This window comes from Salmo trutta, chromosome 2, assembly GCF_901001165.1.
Source record: "Salmo trutta chromosome 2, fSalTru1.1, whole genome shotgun sequence".
Classification (NCBI taxonomy): Eukaryota; Metazoa; Chordata; class Actinopteri; order Salmoniformes; family Salmonidae; genus Salmo; species Salmo trutta.
The window spans coordinates 46,666,333-46,692,209 of record NC_042958.1 but is presented as its reverse complement, the minus strand read 5'-3'; the positions used below and the strand labels follow the sequence as shown (position 1 = coordinate 46,692,209).

The 25,877-nt window shown below is 40.7% G+C and overlaps 1 protein-coding gene across 1 annotated transcript; it reads right to left on the bottom strand.

Moving 5' to 3' along the window:
- Positions 1-877: 877 nt before the first annotated feature.
- Positions 878-25,649, bottom strand: LOC115156014 (cadherin-related family member 1). The gene is made up of 18 exons (XM_029703197.1): positions 25,447-25,649; positions 25,299-25,301; positions 24,981-25,079; positions 23,822-23,967; positions 23,614-23,664; positions 23,388-23,477; positions 22,966-23,052; positions 22,151-22,267; positions 20,738-20,881; positions 20,169-20,247; positions 19,825-19,925; positions 16,293-16,499; positions 15,394-15,546; positions 13,660-13,824; positions 10,090-10,157; positions 8,177-8,405; positions 6,254-6,508; positions 878-3,540 (listed from the first exon to the last, which is right to left on the bottom strand). Exons 1-18 carry the CDS (start codon positions 25,517-25,519, stop codon positions 2,923-2,925), a joined length of 2,685 nt encoding a protein of 894 aa, XP_029559057.1. The 5' UTR covers positions 25,520-25,649; the 3' UTR covers positions 878-2,922.
- Between the last annotated feature and the right edge of the window lie 228 nt (positions 25,650-25,877).

The window sequence follows — 25,877 nt, the reverse complement described above, 5'->3', positions numbered from 1 at the left end:
CACTGGCTGCCTGTGAGTTTTAGAATTCATTTGAAGATTCTTCTATTGGTTTTTAAATCAATCCACGATTGTGCACCCCAATATGTCAGACATGCTTTTAAATTATGTACCCAGTAGGTCCCTCAGGTCCTCTGGCACTGGCCTTTTAACTATCGCAAAACCTAGAATCAAGAGGCATGGAGAGGCAGCCTTTAGTTACTATGCCCCCAGCCTCTGGAATAGCCTGCCAGAGAACCTGAGGGGGCTCGAAACTGTGGACATATTTAAAAGATATTAAAAGACATGTTTTCAGTTTTGCTTTTCCTCTGGCTGCTTTTTAGTCGTTCTTGACTTTTTATGTCTTATGTTGGTTCTGTAGTAAATATTTCATCTTGGATGTCGGCTACAGTGTAAATTATCTTTAAAAGTCAAGTGCAATGCACTTGTCAACAAACACGCCTTTGATTGAATAATGACATTCAGTACTGTACCTATCACAGGAGGTTGGTGTCACTTTAATTGGGGAGGACGGGCTCATGCGAATAGCTGGAGCGGAATCAGTGGAACGGTACCAAATACATCAAACATGGGTTGATTCCATTCCATTCGCTCCGTTCCAGCCATTATTATGAGCCGTCCTCCCCTCAGCAGCCTCCACTGGTACCCATCTACACAAACATATATTTTTTTAATGTCATTTATTTGTCATTTATTGCAGATCACAAAATGATTTCTGTATTCTAGTTTATTGTTATCTTAAGCTCTGACAAAGGCCGTGAGGGCGATGCATAAAGCTTATTAAAGAGCAGTGTGCTGATTCCTTCTTTTTTTCTCCGTTTATTGTTATCTGAAACGTACTGTATATATCGCTAGTTATGAACTAACAAAATCACAACAATAATTTTTCATACATTTATTCAAAACGATAAAATAAAGACAATCAAGTTTTCACTTCAAGAAACAGGCAAGTGTTACACAACATACATTATTATTATTATTATAGAATATATACAAACATACACACATACATATAGAATATATTGTATCGTTATGTATCCCATTAATTTTCATGTAGTTCGCACAGCGTGGAAATTAATGCTTCAAAATTCCAACCAAGTTTATGGGCAATTTTACAACATCTCCGTTCATACAGTTTGATATTTACTGAAACAACAAAGCAATTCCTTCATTTAAGTGAGTCATCCAACACCAAACCCCCAAATTAAAAGAAGACCCTTTAGAAATATAAAAGCATTTAAGCAAAACAAGAAAACAGAGAAAGAAAAAAAAAAGTTTCTGATTTCAAACAAGCAAGAGCTTTTGTTGTCTTGAAAACAGGCAGTGGCACATCATAATCCTTGAACATCTACTTATGTAAATATGACAAACACCATTAGAATGTCACTGCACAGGTCCATGAGCACTTCATGTTTTAAGCAATGGCATTTATCCTGTCAAGAATATCTGTTATTTTATAGCTGTCGCATATAGCTGCTTCGATCTGATGCACAAGTAAAAATGGGTACATTTTAGGGATGGGCATTTGAAATGTTTTCACTATTAGAATAATATCGTCATAGAAATACACGTGTTTTAAAGAAAACGGTTGTTTTGGAAACTTCAATGGAGACTTGCTCGCTCGAGCCGCTTTGTTTGTATCAGTAGAAAGAGGTGAGTGCAGAGAGGAGTACGGGCCGGTGTGTGGCACTAGTTACACAAACTTGTTGCTGCCATATGTTATCTATCGTGCCATCTGGTAGTGCTCATCTTGACTGCTTCAAATCGTTGTAAACAAGCTAGCTAGCTAGCTACAGTAGCAAGGCTGATTGAGGCTATTTTGAGGCGTCCTTTTAGCCAAATGAATTACGTAATTTGAATTCCATTTTGCATTCTGGAAACATAGGCTACATATCAATCCTAATCACATATTTCAGCACTATTCTTGAAAACATTGCAGGGTCTTAAGCAAATAAAACAAAACTTTTCAGGAATATGACACGAAATATGCAGTAATCTTTTCCTCAGACATGGTCTAGTATTTCCCCCTTAGTCACTCTTGTTAACATGTTGTTTCCCTCAGGATGGCAGCAATGCAGACGTATCTAACAAGGATCCCATTACACATCTCAAGATGGCAGCAATGCAGACGTATCTAACAAGGATCCCATTACACATCTCAAGATGGCAGCAATGCAGACGTATCTAAGGACCCCATTACACATCTCAAGATGGCAGCAATGCAGACGTATCTAACAAGGACCCCATTACACATCTCAAGATGGCAGCAATGCAGACGTATCTAAGGACCCCATTACACATCTCAAGATGGCAGCAATGCAGACGTATCTAAGGACCCCATTACACATCTCAAGATGGCAGCAATGCAGACGTATCTAACAAGGACCCCATTACACATCTCAAGATGGCAGCAATGCAGACGTATCTAACAAGGATCCCATTACACATCTCAAGATGGCAGCAATGCAGACGTATCTAACAAGGATCCCATTACACATCTCAAGATGGCAGCAATGCAGACGTATCTAACAAGGATCCCATTACACATCTCAAAATGGCAGTGCAGAAACATCTGTAGTTATTTCTGGATGACAGTGTGTGTCTCAAATGGCACCCTATTCCCTATAAACTGCACTATTCTGGACCAGGGCCCATGGATCCAAGTATTCAACGTTATGTTAACATCTTGAAGAAAACATGTAGAGCTAGTTAGATTCAGTAGGTTCAATAATAGGACAGTGTTGCAACATTGCTTTGACAGAGGACTTGCTTTGAAAACAAATAAAGTTTTGAAGGGAATTTACCTACTGTCCTCAACCTTCTTTTACAATTGCAGTTTTGCAATCCTAGGACTGAGCACATTCAGCGGTCCAGACAATTTACTGACAGATTGGTTAGAGCGCCAGCACACCACACCTATCAGGTTCAATAATAGCTTGAGTTGCTCTCAATGATTTTCTGCTCCAGTCTCCTTTTGAGTTCAGAGACCAGGGCTGAGCTGACGGGAATTTTAGTAGTCTCAGAGCTGATGTTGCTCTCTCTGCTCTGGCTGGATCTCCTGGAGCCCTTTGAAGCCAGGGCCCCAGAGACGGTTGGCACTGCAGCCCGGGGCCTCTCACTGGGCCTGGGGTTAGAGGACAGAGAGGGACAGGATGGAGGAGGCAGACAGGGGGCTCTGGGCGGCAGAGGATTGGGCTTTGATCTGGGGCACCGGGGTCTGACGTTTTTGTTGGGGTTGATGCTGACACTCCCTGCTTCCGGGTCGCCAACAACAAACTTGTTCAATGGGTCATTTCCACCGCCACCAAGGAACGGTACGTTAAACGTCCACGGCTTGCGGTCTCTTGACGGTCTCCGTCTGATGATGATGCGACGCGCCGGCATTATCCTGTTGGACTTTGTGTTGCGCAAGAACATAGCCGTGGAGATCAAGACAGTGACCCCTACCAATATGCTAATGACACCAGCGACCATGCCTAGGGCCTTCATTGGGTTGTGCCTACTTTGCAATAAAAAGGCTGCCATAGGCCCCTTGAGTTGAGTCTGTAAAAGAGCACAAAGATAATACTTTTAATCACGCCCATCCACGGGACTAGATCATCAAACGTTTTAAACGTTTACTATTTTGGTCCAAAAGCATGCAGGCAAGCAGCGAGGTCAGAGGTCAGACATGAGCCAAGCACTGACAGAGGAGCCCCAGACAGACAACATCTCTACAACGCTAGCAGCATGATGGCCGCAGGTAGTCCTGTGTGGCTCAGTTGGTAAAAGCACGGGGCTACCAACAACAAGGTTGGGGCGTTCAATTCCCACAGCTAGCCCATACATGTACTAATAATGTATGTACTCACTGTAATGATACACTGTCAAACACCCATTCATCACAAACTGCTGTGTTTGTTGATGATAGAGGCTTAGGGTGTGGTGCTCTACTTTCAGCTGTGCCATTTGGGTCACAGCCTTAAGCTAAGCACTACACACTGATTGTTGTCGGGAGTGCGGTGGGTGCATCAGAACGGTTTGTTCTTTTTGTTCACGCGCAGTGACATGTTTTCCGATGAGGATTGTATTGTGGATTAACTTCCTGTGACAGGTTCCTAAAGCCCTACGTTGAATGCTACTGGGTCTTTGGTTTGAGTGTATTATTTACATGAATATGGAAAAAATGAAATGAAAAATAGAGATTACTCTGTTCTTCTGACAAAGGGATTAACCCCAAACTCAAGACACTGGCTTGAAAGTAATTGACTTAATCTTTGTTACTTCAGTATAGTCAAACTATTTAAAATATGCTCTGACGTAGGAGAATTGCTATAAAATAAGTACTACATACTATAATAGTAGCACTAGAATTTGACAATATAATCAAAACAATATACCTAGAAGTACATAAGTACATAAAAATACATTTTTAGGAGTAGAAAAACATCTCCCAATAAAATATAAAAGATAGATATGAAATAACTATACTTTTTTTAATATAATATCATATTTATACAAGTTAGTTAAGAAAAAAAACGTATTTACAATGACGACCGGTCCAAAAACTTTGTGTGTGTGTACTTATGTACTGTTCCTTTATAATGTACTCCTGTACTCTCCTTTATAATGTACTCCAGTACTCTCCTTTATAATGTACTCCAGTACTCTCCTTTATAATGTACTCCAGTACTCTCCTATATAATGTACTCCAGTACTCTCCTATATAATGTACTCCTGTACTCTCCTATATAATGTACTCCAGTACTCTCCTATATAATGTACTCCAGTACTCTCCTTTATCATGTACTCAAGTATTCTCCTTTATAATGTACTCAAGTATTCTCCTTTATAATGTACTCCAGTATGTAGTTCTGTCCTTGAGATGATCTTGTCTATTAATGTTCCATATTATGTCAATTTTCTTGTTTTGTACTGGACCCCAGGAAGAGTAGCTGCTGCCTTCGTGTAACAGTATAGCTTCCATCCCTCTCCTCGCCCCAACCTGGGCTTGAACCAGGGACCCTCTGCACACATCAACAACTAACACCCACGAAGCATCATTACCCATCGCGCCACAAAAGCCGCGGCCCTTGCAGAGCAAGGGGAACAACTACTTCAGGTCTCAGAGCGAGTGACGTCGCCGATTGAAACGCTATTAGTGCACACCACCGCTAACTAGCTAGCCATTTCACATCGGTTACACTCGGAAACAGCTAATGGGGATCCTAATAACATACCAAATACCAATACAAGAATCCAATAGAAAATCCTATCCTTTATAATGTGCTTTGGTACTCTTTTACAGACAAAGCAGTATTTTTTTTTTTATATTGTCTTTAAAGTATCATAAAGTAATGTCTTGCAGACATAATAAGGTGATATATAAAACGTAGTCTGTATAGTCCAGTGGGATGGGTCTCATGATCATTTGGGCCTTCGGATAACTCTGATGAAATTGGCCTGGGGGTTGATGCGAGCTTTCTTCACTGTTCTACAGTACAAGGTAGTGGATATACAGATTGTTAGTAAGATGGTGAAGCCGACTATGCCCAAAAAAAGTCCAATAACATTTGATGGGCGCTTGATGAGGTTCAGGAAGTTTGCAATTATTCGAGCTTTGATCTGAAAAGCACAATGCAACACAGAAGACAACACAGAAATAATATTCACACAGAGATAATATTGTGCTATTCTATTCTTCTCGGATATGATGTTAAATATGTAGGGTGAAGTTAACAAAGAGGAAGGTAAGCTTTAAAATTCATGCAATCAATGAATGCAAATTTGGAAATGAAAATACACTTAATGAGTATGTAAATTTTTACAATATAAAAACAAACAAAATATAAACAATTGAAATAGCACTTTCTTTATGTTTCTATTAGAGGAGAGTTTGTTTGAGTGATTTAAAATATCACTTAACAGGCTTGACAGAACCTATGCTGCTGGCGTTAGTTCACCTAAATTATTGATTTCCTTACCCTGTAAGCAGCCTATGGATAAGGTATGACAGCAGGGTTAGAAAATTAAGCAGTTAGGGTTAGGAAATTAGGCAGTTAGGGTTAGGGAATTAGGCAGTTAGGGTTAAGGTTAGGAAATTAGGTGGTTAGGGTTAGGAAATTATGCAGTTAGGGTTAGGGTTTGGAAATTAGGCAGTTAGGGTTAGGGATAGGAAATTAGGCGGTTAGGTTTAGGAAATTAGGCAGTTAGGCAGTTAGGGTTAAGAAATTAGGCAGTTAGGGTTACGGTTAAGGTCAGGAAACATTCAACCTACCGCCTCAGTGATGTCGATGTTGACTACGGCGGTAGTGCTGAAGGACGGAGACCCTCTGTCCCGGGCTTGGACAACCAGAGACCACCTGCAGTCCTTCTGCTTGGTGATGTTCTGCACGATCTCCATGGACTTGATGTACGACTTGAGCTTGATCTCTCCAGTCTCTGCGTTGATGTCAAAGATGTTGTCCGGTTCAGCTTGCATAATGGAATACTCAATGACGTTATTGGGCGACTCTGCATCGGCATCTATTGCCTGAATGAAAAAAATGAAAAAGCAGCAAAACCATACACATTATTTACTTACTAATTGCACTAGACTGGAATGGTTCTGGACACGCCCACATTTTTCATTTCAGGTGATTATCATCCAACAAAAACAAGCATTCAATGTACAGTGTTTAATACGGTTGTAATGATTCACACAGTGTTTACCAAGGGTGTAATGATTCACACAGTGTTTACTAGGGGTGTTATGATTCACACAGTGTTTACTAGGGGTGTAATGATTCACACAGTGTTTACTAGGGGTGTAATGATTCACACAGTGTTTACCAAGGGTGTAATGATTCACACAGTGTTTACCAGGGGTGTAATGATTCACACAGTGTTTACCAAGGGTGTAATGATTCACACAGTGTTTACTAGGGGTGTAATGATTCACACAGTGTTTACCAGGGGTGTAATGATTCAGACAGTGTTTACTAGGGGTGTAATGATTCACACAGTGTTTACTAGGGGTGTAATGATTCACACAGTGTTTACTAGGGGTGTAATGATTCACACAGTGTTTACTAGGGGTGTTATGATTCACACAGTGTATAGGATCAAACCGAACCGATGGCCAGTGAACCGTTACACCCCTAGGACAGGGGTTCCCAAACCTTTTCACTCAGGCCCCCCTTCCAGCATCAGGGAAAACATTTTGACTCATCAATCTACACACGATACCCCATAATGACAAGGCCCATAATGACAAGGCGAAAGCCATTTTTTATAAGTGTTTGCTAATGTATTACAAATAAAAAACAGAAATACATTATTTCCATTATTTCCATTGATCATCCTTGAGATGTTTCTACAACTTGATTGGAGTCCAGCTGTGGTCAATTTAATTGATTGAACATGATTTGGAAAGGCACACAGCAGTCTATATAGGGTCCCACAGCTGACAGTGCATGTCAGAGCAAAAACCAAGCCAAGAGGTCAAAGGAATTGCCGGTAGTGCTCGGAGACAGAATTGTGTCAAGGCACAGATCTGGGGAAGGGTACCAAAAACAACACAGTGGCCTCCATCATTCTTAAATGGAAGAAGTTTTGAACCACCAAGACTTGAACCACAAGCGTGTAGCGTCATACCCAAGAAGACTTCAGGCTGTAATCACTGCCAAAGGTGTTTCAACAAAGTACTGAGTAAACAGTCTGAATACTTATGTAAATGTGATATTTCAGTTTTTTATTTGTAATAAATTTGCAACAATTTCTAAAAACATGATTTTGCTTTGTCATTATGGGGTATTGTGTGTAGATTGATGAGAAAAAAAAACGTAATCCATTTTAGAATAAGGCTGTAACGTAACAAAATGTGGAAAAAGTCAAGGGGTCGGAATACTTTCCAAATGCACTGTATGGGCTAAGAAACCTGGCTAAAGAACGTTAGCTGACATGGGATAGTTGATCTGGACATGACCAGTTAGTAATACCTCTGGAAGGTATCCAATGACTGACATGACAAGAGGAACACTAATGATGCACTACACAATTTTGAAAGTGCATTCTACTATTACTTTTACAGCGCCTCCGTTTGGGAACCACTGCTCTAGAGTATACCTCTACACACCACATGGCTACTGTACATACCTCTACTTTAGGGATCTATAAAGTGCTATCTTGTCCTATGTTATCTTATTGCTACTGTACATACCTCTACCCTAACAGGTGCACCGATGATCATGGTCCTCTCCACAAGGCTGTCATCAAACTCTGGAACATGGTCGTTCATGTCAAGGACAGTGACAAACACCTCTGCCAGGCTGTACTTGCCCTCTGTGTCCTCTGCCTTCACGTAGAAGTTGTACTTGGACTTGACCTCAGCATCAAGAGTGGCCCAGGCCTGGGTGTAGATGATGCCTGAGGATGGGTGGATGAGAAACCTGGAATACACAACAGAGTGCATTAGCAAGCGGTATATTGGCAGTGTTTTAGCATTATATTGGCAGTATATTGGTAGTATATTAACATTATATTGACAGTATATTGAGAGTAAGTTGGCAGTATATTGGAAGTATATTGGTTGTATACAAGCAGTATATTGTCAGTCTATTAGCAGTATATTGGCAGTATTTTTAACAGTATATTGGTAGTATATTGGCAGTATTTAGGCAGTACACTCTTAGAAAAAGGTGCTATCTAGAACCTAAAAGGGTTCTTTGGCTGTCGCCATAGCAGAAGCCTTTGAAGAAGCCTTTTTAGTTCCAGGTAGAACCCTTTCCACAGAGGGCTCTACCTGGAACCAAAAAAGGTTCTCCTAAGGGGACAGCCGAAGAACCCTTTTGGAACCCTTTTTTCTAAGAGTGTATATTCGCAGTATATTATCAGTATATTGGCAGTATTCTTTACAGTATAATGGCTGTATATTGACAGTATTTTAGCAGTGCATTAGCAGTATATTGGCAGTTATGTAACAATCAAGGTTATGCACTGTATGTACTGTGCACAACAGTATAATCTTGGATTAAATCTCATGGGAAAAATATATCAAGACCCATGTTGCAGATGATAGATAAAGTATTCTATATTATCACCAAGGTCGTTTTTTGTCCAGTACACATGTTTTTATGTCCAATATTCTGTTAAAGTGGCACATATTCAGCCATTTTCCAACATTTTCTTTTTTAGAACGTATTCCCTGTGAAAATTAACAAATACAAGGCAAACTGTTAGCTTTCACACATTTATCATTTACTTCCTGCGTCAAGACGGCAAGCAAAACTGGAAGATAACTTGACACTTATTTTTTCAATGTTCTGCCTGTATTGCAGCCTGCCTGCCTTGCTTTCCATAGCAGAGCTCCAGCTGCCACATTGCATGTTAATTGGCCCTCTCTACACGAGACATCCAGGCCTGGCAAGCTATTTTTCACCCTACAATCCAATTACAAGATTAACCAGTCAGTATCTTGCCCCAATCTTAGAGTAAGCTGTTACAGGAGAGAGAAGAGCTGCAAGCATAGCCAACCTAATACTGAAATACTGTCTTCTCCCATCTTCCAATCAAAGGGGAAATCTGAGTTGAGAGATGGTTGACCTGGAGTAGGATTAGTTAACCCAAGTCAATCTCATTCATTTTTATCCACAATAATCACAGCCGAATGCCATGAAAAAGATGAATCTCTCTGAGACTGATCAGTCAGTAGGAGGTTGGTTCATCCGATGGTGACAGTTGTTGTTATGTCTAGGTGGAGAGTAGACACAAGTAAACACCGTTGACACAACTTTTTTATTTTTGCACAAGCGTTTTCACATCTATTGTGGAAAAAGCCATAGAAAATATATGGCGCTGTACTTTATTCACTGCGAACGGTGATAAGCGTTTACCCACTTTTTTTACCATTATATCACTGTTGCTTGAGCAATTGGGACTCAATACAAAAACCCAGCGGGTTTCCCCACGTTTGTCCTAACGCATAATCAGGCATAACAAATCATTATATTGCTTAAGTGATCATTTCTGCCCATTACGGTCTATTCAACTGGCTCCACACCAACAGATTCATGGTTTTATTCAAATCTTCATGTCCAAAAATCATTGGTATTGGCAGGACTCTACTGTACTTACAAATCAGATCCAGATCCATAGACGGAGTACTTGACTTCACCCCAAAGGCCAGAGTCTGGATCATTGGCCTGGAATGCAAAAAAAGAGAAAGGGGGTTAGAACACTGGAACAGAACATAGAGAGGATACACGTTGGAATGTTGGAACAGAACATAGAGGAAAGGATATAAGTTAGAATGGTGATAGTGCTGGAAAGGAACAGAGAGGATAGAAGTCAGAATGGTGATAGTGCTGGAAAGGAACAGAGAGGATAGAAGTCAGAATGGTGATAGTGCTGGAAAGGAACAGAGAGGATATAAGTCAGAATGGTGATAGTGCTGGAAAGGAACAGAGAGGATAGAAGTCAGAATGGTGATAGTGCTGGAAAGGAACAGAGAGGATAGAAGTCAGAATGGTGATAGTGCTGGAAAGGAACAGAGAGGATAGAAGTCAGAATGGTGATAGTGCTGGAAAGGAACAGAGAGGATAGAAGTCAGAATGTTGACAGAGTGCTGGAAAGGAACAGAGAGGATAGAAGTCAGAATGGTGATAGTGCTGGAAAGGAACAGAGAGGATAGAAGTCAGAATGGTCATAGTGCTGGAAAGGAACAGAGAGGATAGAAGTCAGAATGGTGATAGTGCTGGAAAGGAACAGAGAGGATAGAAGTCAGAATGGTGATAGTGCTGGAAAGGAACAGAGAGGATAGAAGTCAGAATGGTGATAGTGCTGGAAAGGAACAGAGAGGATAGAAGTCAGAATGGTGATAGTGCTGGAAAGGAACAGAGAGGATAGAAGTCAGAATGGTGATAGTGCTGGAAAGGAACAGAGGATAGAAGTCAGAATGGTGATAGTGCTGGAAAGGAACAGAGAGGATAGAAGTCAGAATGGTGATAGTGCTGGAAAGGAACAGAGAGGATAGAAGTCAGAATGGTGATAGTGCTGGAAAGGAACAGAGAGGATAGAAGTCAGAATGGTGATAGTGCTGGAAAGGAACAGAGAGGATAGAAGTCAGAATGGTGATAGTGCTGGAAAGGAACAGAGAGGATAGAAGTCAGAATGGTGATAGTGCTGGAAAGGAACAGAGAGGATAGAAGTCAGAATGTTGACAGAGTGCTGGAAAGGAACAGAGAAATTAGAATCCTGGTAGAATGCTTGAACGGAACAGAAGGGTGAATCAAATCAAATCAAATGTATTTATATAGCCCTTCTTACATCAGCTGATATCTCAAAGTGCTGTACAGAAACCCAGCCTACACCCCCAAACAGCAAGTAATGCAGGTGTAGAAGCCCGGAGAGGAGAGAGGAGTTAGAATATTGGAACGGAACATGGAGGAGAGAAATTAGAATACTGGTAGAATGTTGGAACGGAACATAGAGGAGAGGAGTTAGAATGTTGGTAGAATGTTGGAACGGAACATAGAGGAGAGGAGTTAGAATGTTGGTAGAATGTTGGAACGGAACATAGAGGAGAGGAGTTAGAATGTTGGAACGGAACATATAGGAGGGGAGTTAGAATGTTGGAATGGAACATGGAGGAGAGGAGTTAGAATGTTGGTAGAATGTTGGAACGGAGCAGAGAGGAGAGGAGTTAGAATGTTGGTAGAATGTTGGAACGGAACATAGAGGAGAGGAGTTAGAATGTTGGTAGAATGTTGGAACGGAACATAGAGGAGAGGAGTTAGAATGTTGGTAGAATGTTGGAACGGAACATAGAGGAGAGGAGTTAGAATGTTGATAGAATGTTGGAACGGAGCAGAGAGGAGAGGAGTTAGAATGTTGGTAGAATGTTGGAACGGAACATAGAGGAGAGGAGTTAGAATGTTGATAGAATGTTGGAACGGAACATAGAGGAGAGGAGTTAGAATGTTGGTAGAATGTTGGAACGGAACATAGAGGAGAAGTGTTAGAATGTTGATAGAATGTTGGAACGGAACATAGAGGAGAGGAGTTAGAATGTTGGTAGAATGTTGGAACGGAACATAGAGGAGAGGAGTTAGTATGTTGGAACCGAACATAGAGGAGAGGAGTTAGAATGTTGGTAGAATGTTGGAACGGAACATAGAGGAGAGGAGTTAGAATGTTGGAACGGAACATAGAGGAGAGGAGTTAGAATGTTGGAACGGAACATAGAGGAGAGGAGTTAGAATGTTGGTAGAATGTTGGAACGGAACAGAGGACTTAGAATGTTGGAACGGAACATAGAGGAGAGGAGTTAGAATGTTGGTAGAATGTTGGAACGGAACATAGAGGAGAGGAGTTAGAATGTTGGTAGGATGTTGGAACGGAACATAGAGGAGAGGAGTTAGAATGTTGGTAGAATGTTGGAACGGAACATAGAGGAGAGGAGTTAGAATGTTGATAGAATGTTGGAACGGAACAGAGGAGTTAGAATGTTGGAACGGAACATAGAGGAGAGGAGTTAGAATGTTGATAGAATGTTGGAACGGAACATAGAGGAGAGGAGTTAGAATGTTGGTAGAATGTTGGAACGGAACATGGAGGAGAGGAGTTAGAATGTTGGTAGAATGTTGGAACGGAACATAGAGGAGAGGAGTTAGAATGTTGGTAGAATGTTGGAACGGAACATGGAGGAGAGGAGTTAGAATGTTGGTAGAATGTTGGAACGGAACATAGAGGAGAGGAGTTAGAATGTTGGTAGAATGTTGGAACGGAACATGGAGGAGAGGAGTTAGAATGTTGGCAAGTATGCACATCGTTCATAAGCATGTCAGGGCTCTTTGAAAAGTATCCAATCACACAGGAAATAAACTCATATCAAACATTTTATTTTTCCAATATTATATAACAATATTATTCATAATAATAACAACAACAATTTCCACATTAATATTTATAGTTTTAACAACTTATTTTTGGGGACAATATTGTTGAGTAGGGAGTCCATTGGGACACAACTCCTGAATGAACTTCATTGAATGAAGGTCACTATCCATTTGCTGATTGGAACAGTCTGAGGATAACACACTAGGGAGGATCTTACTGTAAACTAAAACACACCTAACAATGTGGGGAGGATTTCACCCCAGCAGGGTCTGTCTACTAGGCTCCCATTCCCTGGGGTGATTAGGACACAGTCACACCACAGGGACACCACAGGGACACCGCAGTGTAAAGGCCAATATGATTGACGCTAAAGAATTATTTACTTCTCACCAACTCTAATTCCTGCTAAATGGTAACTACTAGTAGTGTAACATTATAAATACTAGTAGTATGGAAGCACAGTCATCCCAAAATAAATACAGACAACAACATTGAAATAAAATTGATATTGGAGTATTGTTTTTTCATATTATTGTTGTTTCAATACATTTATTTGCATTTATTGAATCTGGTTCCATAGTTGAGTATTGTATGGGGAAAGTCAATCATATAAGCATTACGTCTCTACGGGCAAAATATCACATTTCGTGGAAATCCCTCAAGCTGGAAATCCCTGCTTCCTCTTAGCTTCCAATTACCCATAACCATTAATATCCATCTATCGGTGGATTATTGTTGGGAGATGACATAATCATATTTTACTGGCAGTGGTGTTTGAGTAGAGTTCAATAATCCAGATGTACTCACGGTGACAGACACAACGTTGGAGCCTCCGGGGGAGTTCTCTGGGATACGTGCGATGTAATACTCTGAGGTGAACCTGGGAGTGTTGTCATTGGTGTCCAAAAGGTGAATCACAATATCAGCTGTCGCACTGAACCTCTCAGGGGTGTCAATCTCCACAGCCAGTAACTGTGGTAGAAGAAAATGTTATGTTAAATCCATAAAATACTCCTTGCTATTCTTGCTGTTATACTACAGTAAAAAATAATGAAAGGAATGAGCATGGTGCCTGCAATGCCAGAGCTGTGGGGTAGATTCCCACTGGGGTTAAAAATACAAAATATATGGAAGCACTACTGTAAGTCACTTTGGATAAAAGAGTCTGCTAAATTATTTGTATATTATAAGTCATAGGTTATTACTGTATAACTACCAATGTAATTTCTTACTGTATAATTACCATTGTAATTACTTAGTAAATACCTAGTAATTTCTGTACCATCAAGATAAAATAGAACCATGTCCAATCTACATTGTCCCTCTTGGGATCCAATATTTGTTATTCCAGTTTGTCATAGAGTACCAGTCAAAAGTTTGGACACACCTACTCATTCCAGGGTTTTTCTTTATTTTTACAATTTTCTACATTGTAGAATAATAGTGAAGACATCAAAACTATGAAACAACACACATGGAATCATGCAGTAACCAAAAGAGTGTTAAACAAATCTAAATACATTTTAGATTTTAGATTCTTCAAAGTAGACACCCTTTGCCTTGATGACAGCTTTGCATACTCTTGGCATTCTCTCAACCAGCTTCATGAGGTAGTCATCTGGAATGCATTTCAATTAACAGGTGTGCCTTGTTAAAAGTTAATTTGTGGAATTTATTTCTCTTTCTTAATGCGTTTGAGCCAGTTGTGTTGTGACAAAGTAGAAGATATACAGAACATAGCCCTATTTGGTAAAATACCATATTATGGCAAGAACAGCTCAGTAAATAAGCAAAAAGAAATGACGGTCCATCATTACTTTAAGACATGAAGGTCAGTCAATACAGAACATTTCAAGAACTTTTAAAGTTTTTTCAAGTACAGTCGCAAAAACCATCAAACGCTATGATGAAACTGGCTCTCATGAAGACCACCACAGGAAAGGAAGACCCAGAGTTATCTCTGCTGCAGAGGATAAGTTCATTAGAGTTACCAGCCTCAGAAATTGCAGCCCAAATAAATGCTTCACATAGTTTAAATAACAGACATCTTAACATCAGCTGTTCAGTGAAAACTGTGTGAATCAGGCCTTCATGGTCGAATTGCTGCAAAGAACCACTACTAGGACACCAATAAGAAGAAGAGACTTGCTTGGGCCAAGAAATACGAGCAATGGACATTAGACCGGTGGAAATCCAAATTTCAGATTTTTGGTTCCAACCGCTATGTATTTGTGAGACACAGAGCAGCCAAGTGCTCAGCATATGTGGGAACTCCTTCAATACTGTTGGAAAATCATTCCAGGTGAAGCTGGTTGAGAGAATGCCAAGAGTATGCAAAGCTGTCATCAAGGCAAAGGGTGGCTACTTGTGTAACACTTTTGGTTACTACATAATTCCATGTATTATTTCATAGTTTTGATGTCTTCACTATTATTGTACAATGTAGATAATAGTAAAAAATAAAGGAAAACCCTTGAATGAGTAGGTGTGTCCAAACTTTTGACTGGTACTGTAAATGCAGCTGAAAATGGTCTGAAATACCTTGTATGTTAAGGATTTGCCTTTTTCATAGTCGATGGCAGCAGAGTCTTCAACGATGATGGTGACCTGTGCTTCATTGAGGACCGTCTGCGGCACCACTCTGAGTACACGACCAGGCCCCACCAATCTCAGTTTAAATTTAGCATTCGCCCCCTGTCAGAGAAAACACACACCTACATGAATCTGCCATCTATGACATTCATGGCAAATACCAGGATCTCTGACCTCTAATTGACAACAGTAACTTTAATCTATCTAATGGGCTGAGGGGAGAAAAACTGTCAATGGATACAATTATTATTTAATGTAAAAAAAGAATGCAGACAAGAAATTTGGGAACAATGACATAATGATGATAATGACAGCCATCTTAATCTAAATTAACTATTGGCATTCCTGGGATGTTTAATGGTATTATTGGGCGAATGGGGGGATTAAGATATTTATTTCTAAAATAGGGTTACATAATGTCACGTACTGTTTTTTTTGGGGGGGGGGGGGTTAATGAAAGCATCCTTTATGAAATGTAGATTTTATGGCCAATACATCACATAATATGCCTACGCCTTCAGAAATCAACCAGCACCCACTAATAAAACACAAAATGGATTGTAGCACCAAAGTCATCGTTGGAGCTATCAATACCTTAGTATCAGTCAAGTGTTCTGGTGTTGGGCTAACAAACATGTTTAGGAGACAGGCTCAAGGCCTATAACGAAGCATAAGGAGTGATTTCCATGAGAGTACAAGAGGGGGGAAATAGAACGTTTCTGGCTGTATCCTAAATGTTACCCTATAATGGACTACTTATAACCAAGTCCCATAGGGCACTGATCAAAAGTCGTGCACTATATAGGGAATAGGGTGCGATTTGGGAAACAGACTTTGCCTTCCAGTACCTGATCAGAGTCGTTGACCGTTATCTTCAGCCCCCTGAGGATCTCCCCCTCTGGAGGGTGCTCATACATGGTCACCTCAAATTGGCTCTGGGGCCCGTTCTCTCCGTAGAAGGTAGGAGGGTGGTTGTTGAGATCCACCACTCGAACCGTCACCATAGTCATGGCATTGTAGTCCAACAGCTCCTCGCTAGGCCCCAGCTCAGTGGCCTGAGAGACAGAGACAGAGAGACAGAGAGAACGGCAGCAACAGCGAGAGAGAGAGAGAGAGAGAGAGAGAGAGAGAGAGAGAGAGAGAGAGTGAAGGGGAGAGATAGAGAGAGTGAGAAAGAGAGGGAGAGTGAGAGATAGAGATAGAGAGAGAGTGAGAAAGAGAGGGAGAGAGGGAGAGTGAGAGATAGAGAGACACACACAAGCGAAAGAGATCAGACAATAAAAAGATGTGCTAAACATGTAACAGAGCACTAACAAGGTAAAAACAGAGCACTAACAAGGTAAAAACAGAGCATTAACACTGTAATAACAGAGCACTAACACTATAATAATAGAGCACTAACAAGGTAAAAACAGAGCACTAACACTGTAATAACAGCGCACTAACACTGTAATAACAGAGCACTGACACTGTAATAACAGAGCACTGACACTGTAATAACAGAGCACTGACACTAATAACAGAGCACTGACACTGTAATAATAAAGCACTGACAAGGTGATAACAGAGCACTGACACTGTAATAACAGAGCACTGACAAGGTAAAAACCGAGCACTGACACTAATAACAGAGCACTAACAATGTAATAACAGAGCACTAACACCGTAATAACAGAGCACTAACACCGTAATAACAGAGCACTAACACCGTAATAACAGAGAACTAACACTGTAATAACAGAGCACTGACACTGTAATAACAGAGCACTAACACCGTAATAACAGAGCACTGACAAGGTAATAACAGAGCACTGACACTGTAATAACAGAGAACTAACACTGTAATAACAGAGCACTGACACTGTAATAACAAGGCACTAACACTGTAATAACAGAGCACTGACACTGTAATAACAGAGCACTAACACCGTAATAACAGAGCACTGACAAGGTAATAACAGAACACTGACACTGTAATAACAGAGAACTAACACTGTGATAACAGAGCACTGACACTGTAATAACAAGGCACTAACACTGTAATAACAGAGCACTGACACTGTAATAACAGAGCACTGACAAGGTAACAGAGCACTGCCACTGTAATAACAGAGCACTAAGACCGTAATAACAGAGCACTGACAAGGTAATAACAGAGCACTGACAAGGTAATAACAAAGTACTGACACTGTAATAACAGAGCACTAATGCTGTAATAACAGAGCACTGACAAGGTAACAGAGCCCTGCCACTGTAATAACAGAGCACTAACACCGTAATAACAGAGCACTGACAAGGTAATAACAGAGAACTGACAAGGTAATAACAAAGTACTGACACTGTAATAACAGAGAACTAATGCTGTAATAACAGAGCACTGACACTGTAATAACAAGGCACTGACACTGTAATAACAGAGCACTGACTTTGTAATAACAGAGCACTAACACCGTAATAACAGAGCACTGACAAGGTAATAACAGAACACTGACACTGTAATAACAGAGAACTAACACTGTAATAACAGAGCACTGACACTGTAATAACAAGGCACTAACACTGTAATAACAGAGCACTGACAAGGTAATAACAGAGCACTGACAAGGTAACAGAGCACTGCCACTGTAATAACAGAGCACTAACACCGTAATAACAGAGCACTGACAAGGTAATAACAGAGCACTGACACTGTAATAATAGAGCACTAACACCGTAATAACAGAGCACTGACAAGGTAATAACAGAGAACTGACAAGGTAATAACAAAGTACTGACACTGTAATAAGAAAGAACCAATGCTGTAATAACAGAGCACTGACACTGTAATAACAAGGCACTGACACTGTAATAACAGAGCACTGACTTTGTAATAACAGAGCACTGACAAGGTAATAACAGAACACTGACACTGTAATAATAGAGAACTGACCCTGTAATAACAGAGCACTGACACTCTAATAACAGAGCACTGACACTGTAATAACAGAGAACTAACACTGTAATAACAGAGAACTGACACTGTAATAACAGCAAACTAACAAGGTAACAGAGCACTGACACAGTAATAACAGAGCACTGGCAAGGTAATTACAGCGCACTGACACTGTAATAACAGCGCACTGACAAGGTAACAGAGCACTGGCACAGTAATAACAGAGAACTAACACTGTAATAACAGAGCACTGACACTGTAATAATAGAGAACTAACAAGGTAATAACAGAGCACTGACACTGTAAAAGCAGAGCACTGACACTGTAATAACAGAGAACTAACAAGGTAATAACAGAGCACTAACACTGTAATAACAGAGAACTAACAAGGTAATAACAGAGCACTGACATTGTAATAACAGAGCACTGACACTGTAATAACAGAGCACTGACACTGTAAAAGCAGAGCACTGACACTGTAATAACAGAGAACTAACAAGGTAATAACAGAGCACTAACACTGTAATAACAGAGAACTAACAAGGTAATAACAGAGCACTGACATTGTAATAACAGAGCACTGACACTGTAATAACAGAGCACTGACATGGTAATAACAGAGCACTGACACTGTAATAACAGATAACTAACACTAATAACAGAGCACTGACACTGTAATAACAGAGCACTGACACTGTAATAACAAAGCACTGATACTGTAATAACATAACACTGACACTGTAATAACAGACCACTAACACTGTAATAACAGAGCACTAACAGTGTAATAACAGAACACTGACACTGTAATTACAGAACTAACAAGGTAATAACAGACCACTAACACTGTAATAACAGAGCAGTAGCAATGTAATAACAGAGCACTAACACCGTAATAACAGAGCACTGACACTGTAATAACAGACCACTAACACTGTAATAACAGACCACTAACACTGTAATAACAGACCACTAACACTGTAATAACAGAGCACTGACAAGGTAATAACAGAGCACTGACACTGTAATAACAGAGCACTGACACTATAATAACAGAGCACTGACACTGTAATAACAGACCACTAACACTGTAATAACAGACCACTAACACTGTAATAACAGACCACTAACACTGTAATAACAGAGCACTGACAAGGTAATAACAGAGCACTGACACTGTAATAACAGAGCACTGACACTGTAATAACAGAGCACTGACACTGTAATAACAGAGCACTGACACTGTAATAACAGAGCACTGACACTGTAATAACAGAGCACTGACAAGGTAATAACAGAGCACTGACACTGTAATAACAGAGCACTGACACTGTAATAACAGAGCACTGACACTGTAATAACAGAGCACTGACAAGGTAATAACAGAGCACTGACACTGTAATAACAGAGCACTGACACTAATAACAGGATAAGAAAGCTCTTATTACCTTGACTTTTATTTCATATAATTCATTCCTCAGCGTGACTGGATAAGCTGTTAGGCTGATACAACCACTTGTGCTATTGATGGTGAAGACATCCTCACTACCTGAAGAAGGAGAAAGGTAAGAACATCACCATAGTATGTGAATCATGACGTATACAGAAATCACAAATATCTGTGAAACTGTAGACAAACACATGCTCAACTGTTGACAATGATAGGTTATTATCAGTTTGTGTGTGTGTGTGTGTGTGTGTGTGTGTGTGTGTGTGTGTGTGTGTGTGTGTGTGTGTGTGTGTGTGTGTGTGTGTGTGTGTGTGTGTGTGTGTGTGTGTGTGTGTAACTTACCATTGGTAATAGAATAATGAATAGGATTAGGGTTTCCTTCGTCTCCATCTTTGGCAAACACGGTGGCTATTTCAGAACCCTGCAAATACAAATTATAAATCTTAAAGAAATGGCTTGCAAAAGTTTTCGAAAAAATCAGTTGAACATACTGTATGTTAAAATACAGCGACATGATACTCAAAATAATTGAAGTGCAATTTATTTATCATAAAGAAATGACTTGCAAAAGTTCCCAAAAGTTCAAAAAAGAAAACCTATGTTTTAAAGACCAGAGGATCATCAGGTTGTGTTGTGCTTACAGGAAGTGAGACCTCGTAGATGTAGCCAAAGTAAGGAGATTGTGTTGTGCTTACAGGAAGTGAGACCTCGTAGATGTAGCCAAAGTAAGGAGATTGTGTTGTGCTTACAGGAAGTGAGACCTCGTAGATGTAGCCAAAGTAAGGAGATTGTGTTGTACTTACAGGAAGTGAGACCTCGTAGATGTAGCCAAAGTAAGGAGATTGTGTTGTGCTTACAGGAAGTGAGACCTCGTAGATGTAGCCAAAGTAAGGAGATTGTGTTGTGCTTACAGGAAGTGAGACCTCGTAGATGTAGCCAAAGTAAGGAGTTCCAATGAAGGCTGGAGGAGTGTCTTGGGCGTCGAGGACGTTGATGGTTATGGTGGCTGTAGATGTCAACACCTGATGCTTCCCTTTGTACTGTCCACCCCCATCCTGATGGATACAACAGAAGGTTAGACATTGGACGACGACACATGATAATGTGCTGACTGATTATTTAGCGCTAAAAACCATTGTGAAGCAACAGCACTGTTTACATAAGTTAACACGGCGGCAGGTAGCCTAGTGGCTAGAGCGTTGGGCCAGTAACCGAAAGGTTGCTGGATCGAATCCCTGAGCTGACAAGGTAAAATCTGTCATTCTGCCCCTGAACAAAGCAGTTAACCCACTGTTCCCCAGTAGGCTGTCATTGTAAATAAGAATTTGTTCTTAACTGACTTGCCTAGTTAAATAAAGGTTAAATAAAACATTTAAAAAATACTCTGTGTGGAAGGATATAACGCTGTTTGCTTAGTGAGGAGTACCACCTCCATGGCCCTAAGGGAAAAAGCCTACTTCAATTGTGAAAGGAGTGACACTTCAGGCTGAGAACTCAGTGTCACACATCTCCATCTGCTACATATGTGAATTTCAACAGCTTTCTATTTGTGTGTGAACTTCAGAATCTTGCTCCCATGAAAATACACTCAACATACAGTAAAGGGCCTAAACAACATGCTCCTTCACACGAGACAATTAGTCAGTCAACTGCCATGGTGTGGGATCAAAGGCCGAGCCGTAGTGTGGCCTTAAATAATCAGGGCAGACCCTCCCCAAGAGCTTAGAGACGGATCCAAGGATGGAGGAGAGGAGCTGATCCTCCCCCTGAGGCTTAAAGACAGAGGAGGGACCCCCAGCCCTTCAACCTCCACAGGGCTCAGACAAGAGGATAGAGACAGAAGAAAAGCTTCCCTCCCCAGGGCTCAGACAAGAGGATAGAGACAGAAGAAAAGCTTCCCTCCCCAGGGCTCAGACAAGAGGATAGAGACAGAAGAAAAGCTTCCCTCCCCAGGGCTCAGACAAGAGGATAGAGACAGAAGAAAAGCTTCCCTCCCCAGGGCTCAGACAAGAGGATAGAGACAGAAGAAAAGCTTCCCTCCCCAGGGCTCAGACAAGAGGATAGAGACAGAAGAAAAGCTTCCCTCCCCAGGGCTCAGACAAGAGGATAGAGACAGAAGAAAAGCTTCCCTCCCTCAGGACTCAGAGGAGAGGACAGATTGGGATGAAACATTGGGATGACATATTGGGATGACACATTGGAATGACACATTGCTGTTTGGGGTTTTAGGCTGGGTATCTGTAAAGCACTTTGTGACAACTGCTGATGTAAAAAGGGGCTTCATAAAAACACATTGATTGACACATAGCTAGCCGCCATCTAACCTTGGCAACCACCGTCACAAAGTGTAATGTTGTAGTCTCAAAGTCGAGCGTCTCGCCTGGTTTGATCCGCAGGACCCCACTGTGGCCGTCGATGGTGAACTTGGTAGTTGGAGTTCCCTGTGAACAGACACGGGACCATCAGAAAACCCTTCACTATGATGATGTACGCTGAGATCTAGACAGATCTAACTAATCACTCACCATTCAATTACGTTTTTAGTTCAATGACATTTCAAATACACTTGAAATACAACCAAGACCACATCACACATCAAATCCAGGCCTAAAGAGGGATAAAACATTACATTTCAGCCTTTCAATCATTTTCTACTGTTGTTCTTTCAGATATCTAAAATCATCAGGATGGTTTTAGACTCCACAATCTGCTTTGTGAATCTCCCAGTCGACATATGAACGGTGCCAACTGCTGTTTGCTTGCTGATGTCCAAAAGCAACCCTAAGCTTCAGCTAAGCCCTCGACACCTTGCTGAAATGTAATTGAAATGTAATCCACTAAAGTAACACCATTTCCTGCCCCCACTCCAGTGTAAAAATGAATGGTTTTCTCTCCAAGGATGGTTCACTTCCTGTGTTGATTAAAGACATGGCCTTACCATTCATCTACAGTATGACAATGGATCCTCTGTATAGACTCTATAACATTAGAGCTAACCCTGAACCCTCTGGCAGACCAGGACTGTGTTCATTATGACACACGTAGCAAAACAAATCTTTTTTCTATTTGAGGGTTCATATAGTTCCTTCCTGTTTCAGTCCATTTTCTTCTTCTTTAGTGTCCAATGGATGTTGTTCACCTGTAAGTAGTAGGTGACACTGCCTCCAGAGCCCATGTCTTTATCCACCGCTTGCACTCTGTAAATGCTGCTTCCAGCTGGAGTGTCCTGCAGATGACACAAACATGGATGACATTTGACATTAAATATAATGTGTACTAGATAAGTGCCTGTGCACTTACTTATCTAGTACATATCTGCTAGACTTTAATAACGGTGTCATTACTTGCCAGCATGTCAGACAGGCCCCTGGGGTAGTGGTGCCCTATTATGTCTAAAAGCATGATACCAATATTGACATCTCTGTCATTATCACTTAACATTATCTCTAAAGACATGATACCAATATTGACATCTCTGTCATTATCACTTAACATTATCTCTAAAGGCATTTTAAACCAATGACAGAGCTGTCTTTATGGTGATGAGGGTTTAACACTGACCTCGGGGACGTCTACGGCGAAAGGCAGGTTCTGGAACTCTGGTTCTTCATCATTTGCATCGGTGACAAACACCCGTATCGTCTCGACAACCTAAAGGAAGGAACAAACAGATGACATCACAACAGCACAGCTGAGAAGCCAGGTATGATTATTTGGTAAGTGTATAGGCCTACACATTTGAAGCATATGGATCTGCGACGAATGTTGTTGTTAAAGCTCAGCTCACCTTATTCCGGCCATCTGTTATGCTAACAAGAGCTGAGATTTCACCTTGTTTCTGACAAAACAAAGAACATGTTGTTAACAGCACTCTAAATAGCATATCTGGTACTAGGGGGTAATGATAGTCTCTGGCGACAGACAGCAGACTTGGTTCTGGGTTGCTGAGATTACCAGAGATATTGTTTTCTCAAAGCTCCCTGCATTACACTCACCTCTCTGTCTAGTTCCTGAATGAGAGTTATGTTTCCTGACTTGGAGTCCACTCTCAGGTATTCTCTGGTGCCCTTCTCAAAGGTCAGGCCAAACCACACGGCATCCCCCTCTGGGTCAGTGCCATTTAGGATATATACCTGTGTTCCTTTAAGGTTAGAGACAGAGGTAGCACCTGCTTATGAATCTGTTATGAATACTTTATGAATGATTATGAATGTGTTATGAATGTGTTATGAATGCTTATGAACGTGTTATGAATGCTTATGAATATGTTATGAATGGTTATGAATGTGTTATGAATGCTTATGAATGTGTTATGAATGCTTATGTATGTGTTATGAAGTCTTTATGTAGGTACTCTTCAAATATTAAAGTGTTACCGAATTTGGTTATAACATTGCCTATCAAATACATGAAAGGTAACCCATCTCTACCTCCAATTGTACAGGAGAGAATATCATACAGCACCATTAACCTGATCTAGACACAGTTGTTTAGGAATTCTGAGGTGTAACTTTCCCAAAAACCCAGGTTTTCCAGAAATCCAGGAACAAGCAGGATATCTGGGTATCCTCCAACTGGGATTTCTGGAAAACCTGGAAATGTTGCATTCCGTAGTATTGTCTGATTGTTTTTCCTATTATTGACAGCCACCCCTGCCTCGTTATTGTTTTCCCTGGCTAAGCTTGTTAGCGCGCGTCACCGTCCTCTGCAGGGCATTATGGTGATACATCTAAGGCTCAATGCTGCTCATGTGATCACTGATTAGTCCATCACAAGCAAACCTGGGTTCAAATACTATTTGAAATCATTCAAATACTTTTGAGTGTTTTCTCTCGCCTGCATGGAGTGCAGGGTTTGCAGTTTTGGGACTATTCTGTTGGTCAACGAAGCTAGGCAAGCTCAACGAAGCACACATCAACTATTTGAAATTATTACAAATAGTATTTGAACCCAGGTCTGATCATTAGCTACTGTATAACGCTGCTCTTGAAACAAAATCCATCACACTGTGATTTTCTTTTAATTTAGCCACATTAACCATGCTATTTGTAAATCACAAGACATACTGTATATTAGCAATTCACAACTTCACTGACTCAATTGAATAATTCATTAAATAATCGTCTCACTTATGTAATTGTTTACAACACTTACCGACTGGTGTGTCTTCTGAGATACTGAAGAGAGCCATATTCCCATTGGTGCTGCTCGGTCCGTTGTCGTAGAAATAAGGAGCATAGTCTGACATTTGCCCTGGGGGAGAAAAACTAATTCATTGAAATGTCACTTATAACAAAGCAGCACTATCAAGTGTACTCACAATCGCAAAAAAGATAGACGACAATCAGGGGATAACGAGTAAACTTTTGTACAGTACAGAAATTATAACACATGCTGTCCTAATCAATTTAAATACTTCTGACACCTGTGGTCCTATTTATCTGAATATTCCATTTTAATTATTGTACTCACTTCCTGAAACGGCAGGAAAGCAGAGAGAAAGAAGACAGTTCAATGTCAAAAGAGGTTAAGAAAATGGTATTATCTAAAAGAAGGTAAAGAAAACCCAGTGAACTCCCAATATCAAGACAAAGACCAGGACAGAGAAAATAAAACCTACCCAAAGAGGAAGGAAGAGTAACCAAGAATACTAAGAGAAAAATAAACCCTCTCTTTTTCTTTTGGTTCTTCATCCTGATGGCGGTGGCAGAAGACGGTTTGTCAGGATCATACAGGGTGAAGGTAGAGACCAGGAAGAGGGAGAACGGCTGAGGCTGAGTGGAACGGAGTCAGTGTCCTTCTGGAGGTGTCTACAGTATGCCAGGCATCACACAAGACGGCTCAGCTCAGTGTAAGAAGCTGGAGCAGTTTCTCAGAGCAGCCTGGTCTCATAAGCTAGACGTGACAAAGCAAATTGTAAATCTAGGAAACTCAAAATAGTATGATATGTTATGTTTGGTATGGTTGTATAAGACAGGAGGTTACCTAAGGCAAAAATGAAAGTAGGTTGGTTGGTCGTGGTGAATGGGTGGGTGTATAACGTGAACGTCT

Bases quoted from the DNA above. Each gene is read 5' to 3' on its own strand.
- LOC115156014 (XM_029703197.1), bottom strand. From the start codon at position 25,519: ATGAAGAACCAAAAGAAAAAGAGAGGGTTTATTTTTCTCTTAGTATTC. The intron at 20,882-22,150 runs GTTAGATGGCGG...TGTATCCATCAG, and splicing joins TTGTGACGGTGGTTGCCAAG to GATGGGGGTGGACAGTACAA. The intron at 13,825-15,393 runs GTATTTCAGACC...CTTCTACCACAG, and splicing joins GCAAATCCTTAACATACAAG to TTACTGGCTGTGGAGATTGA.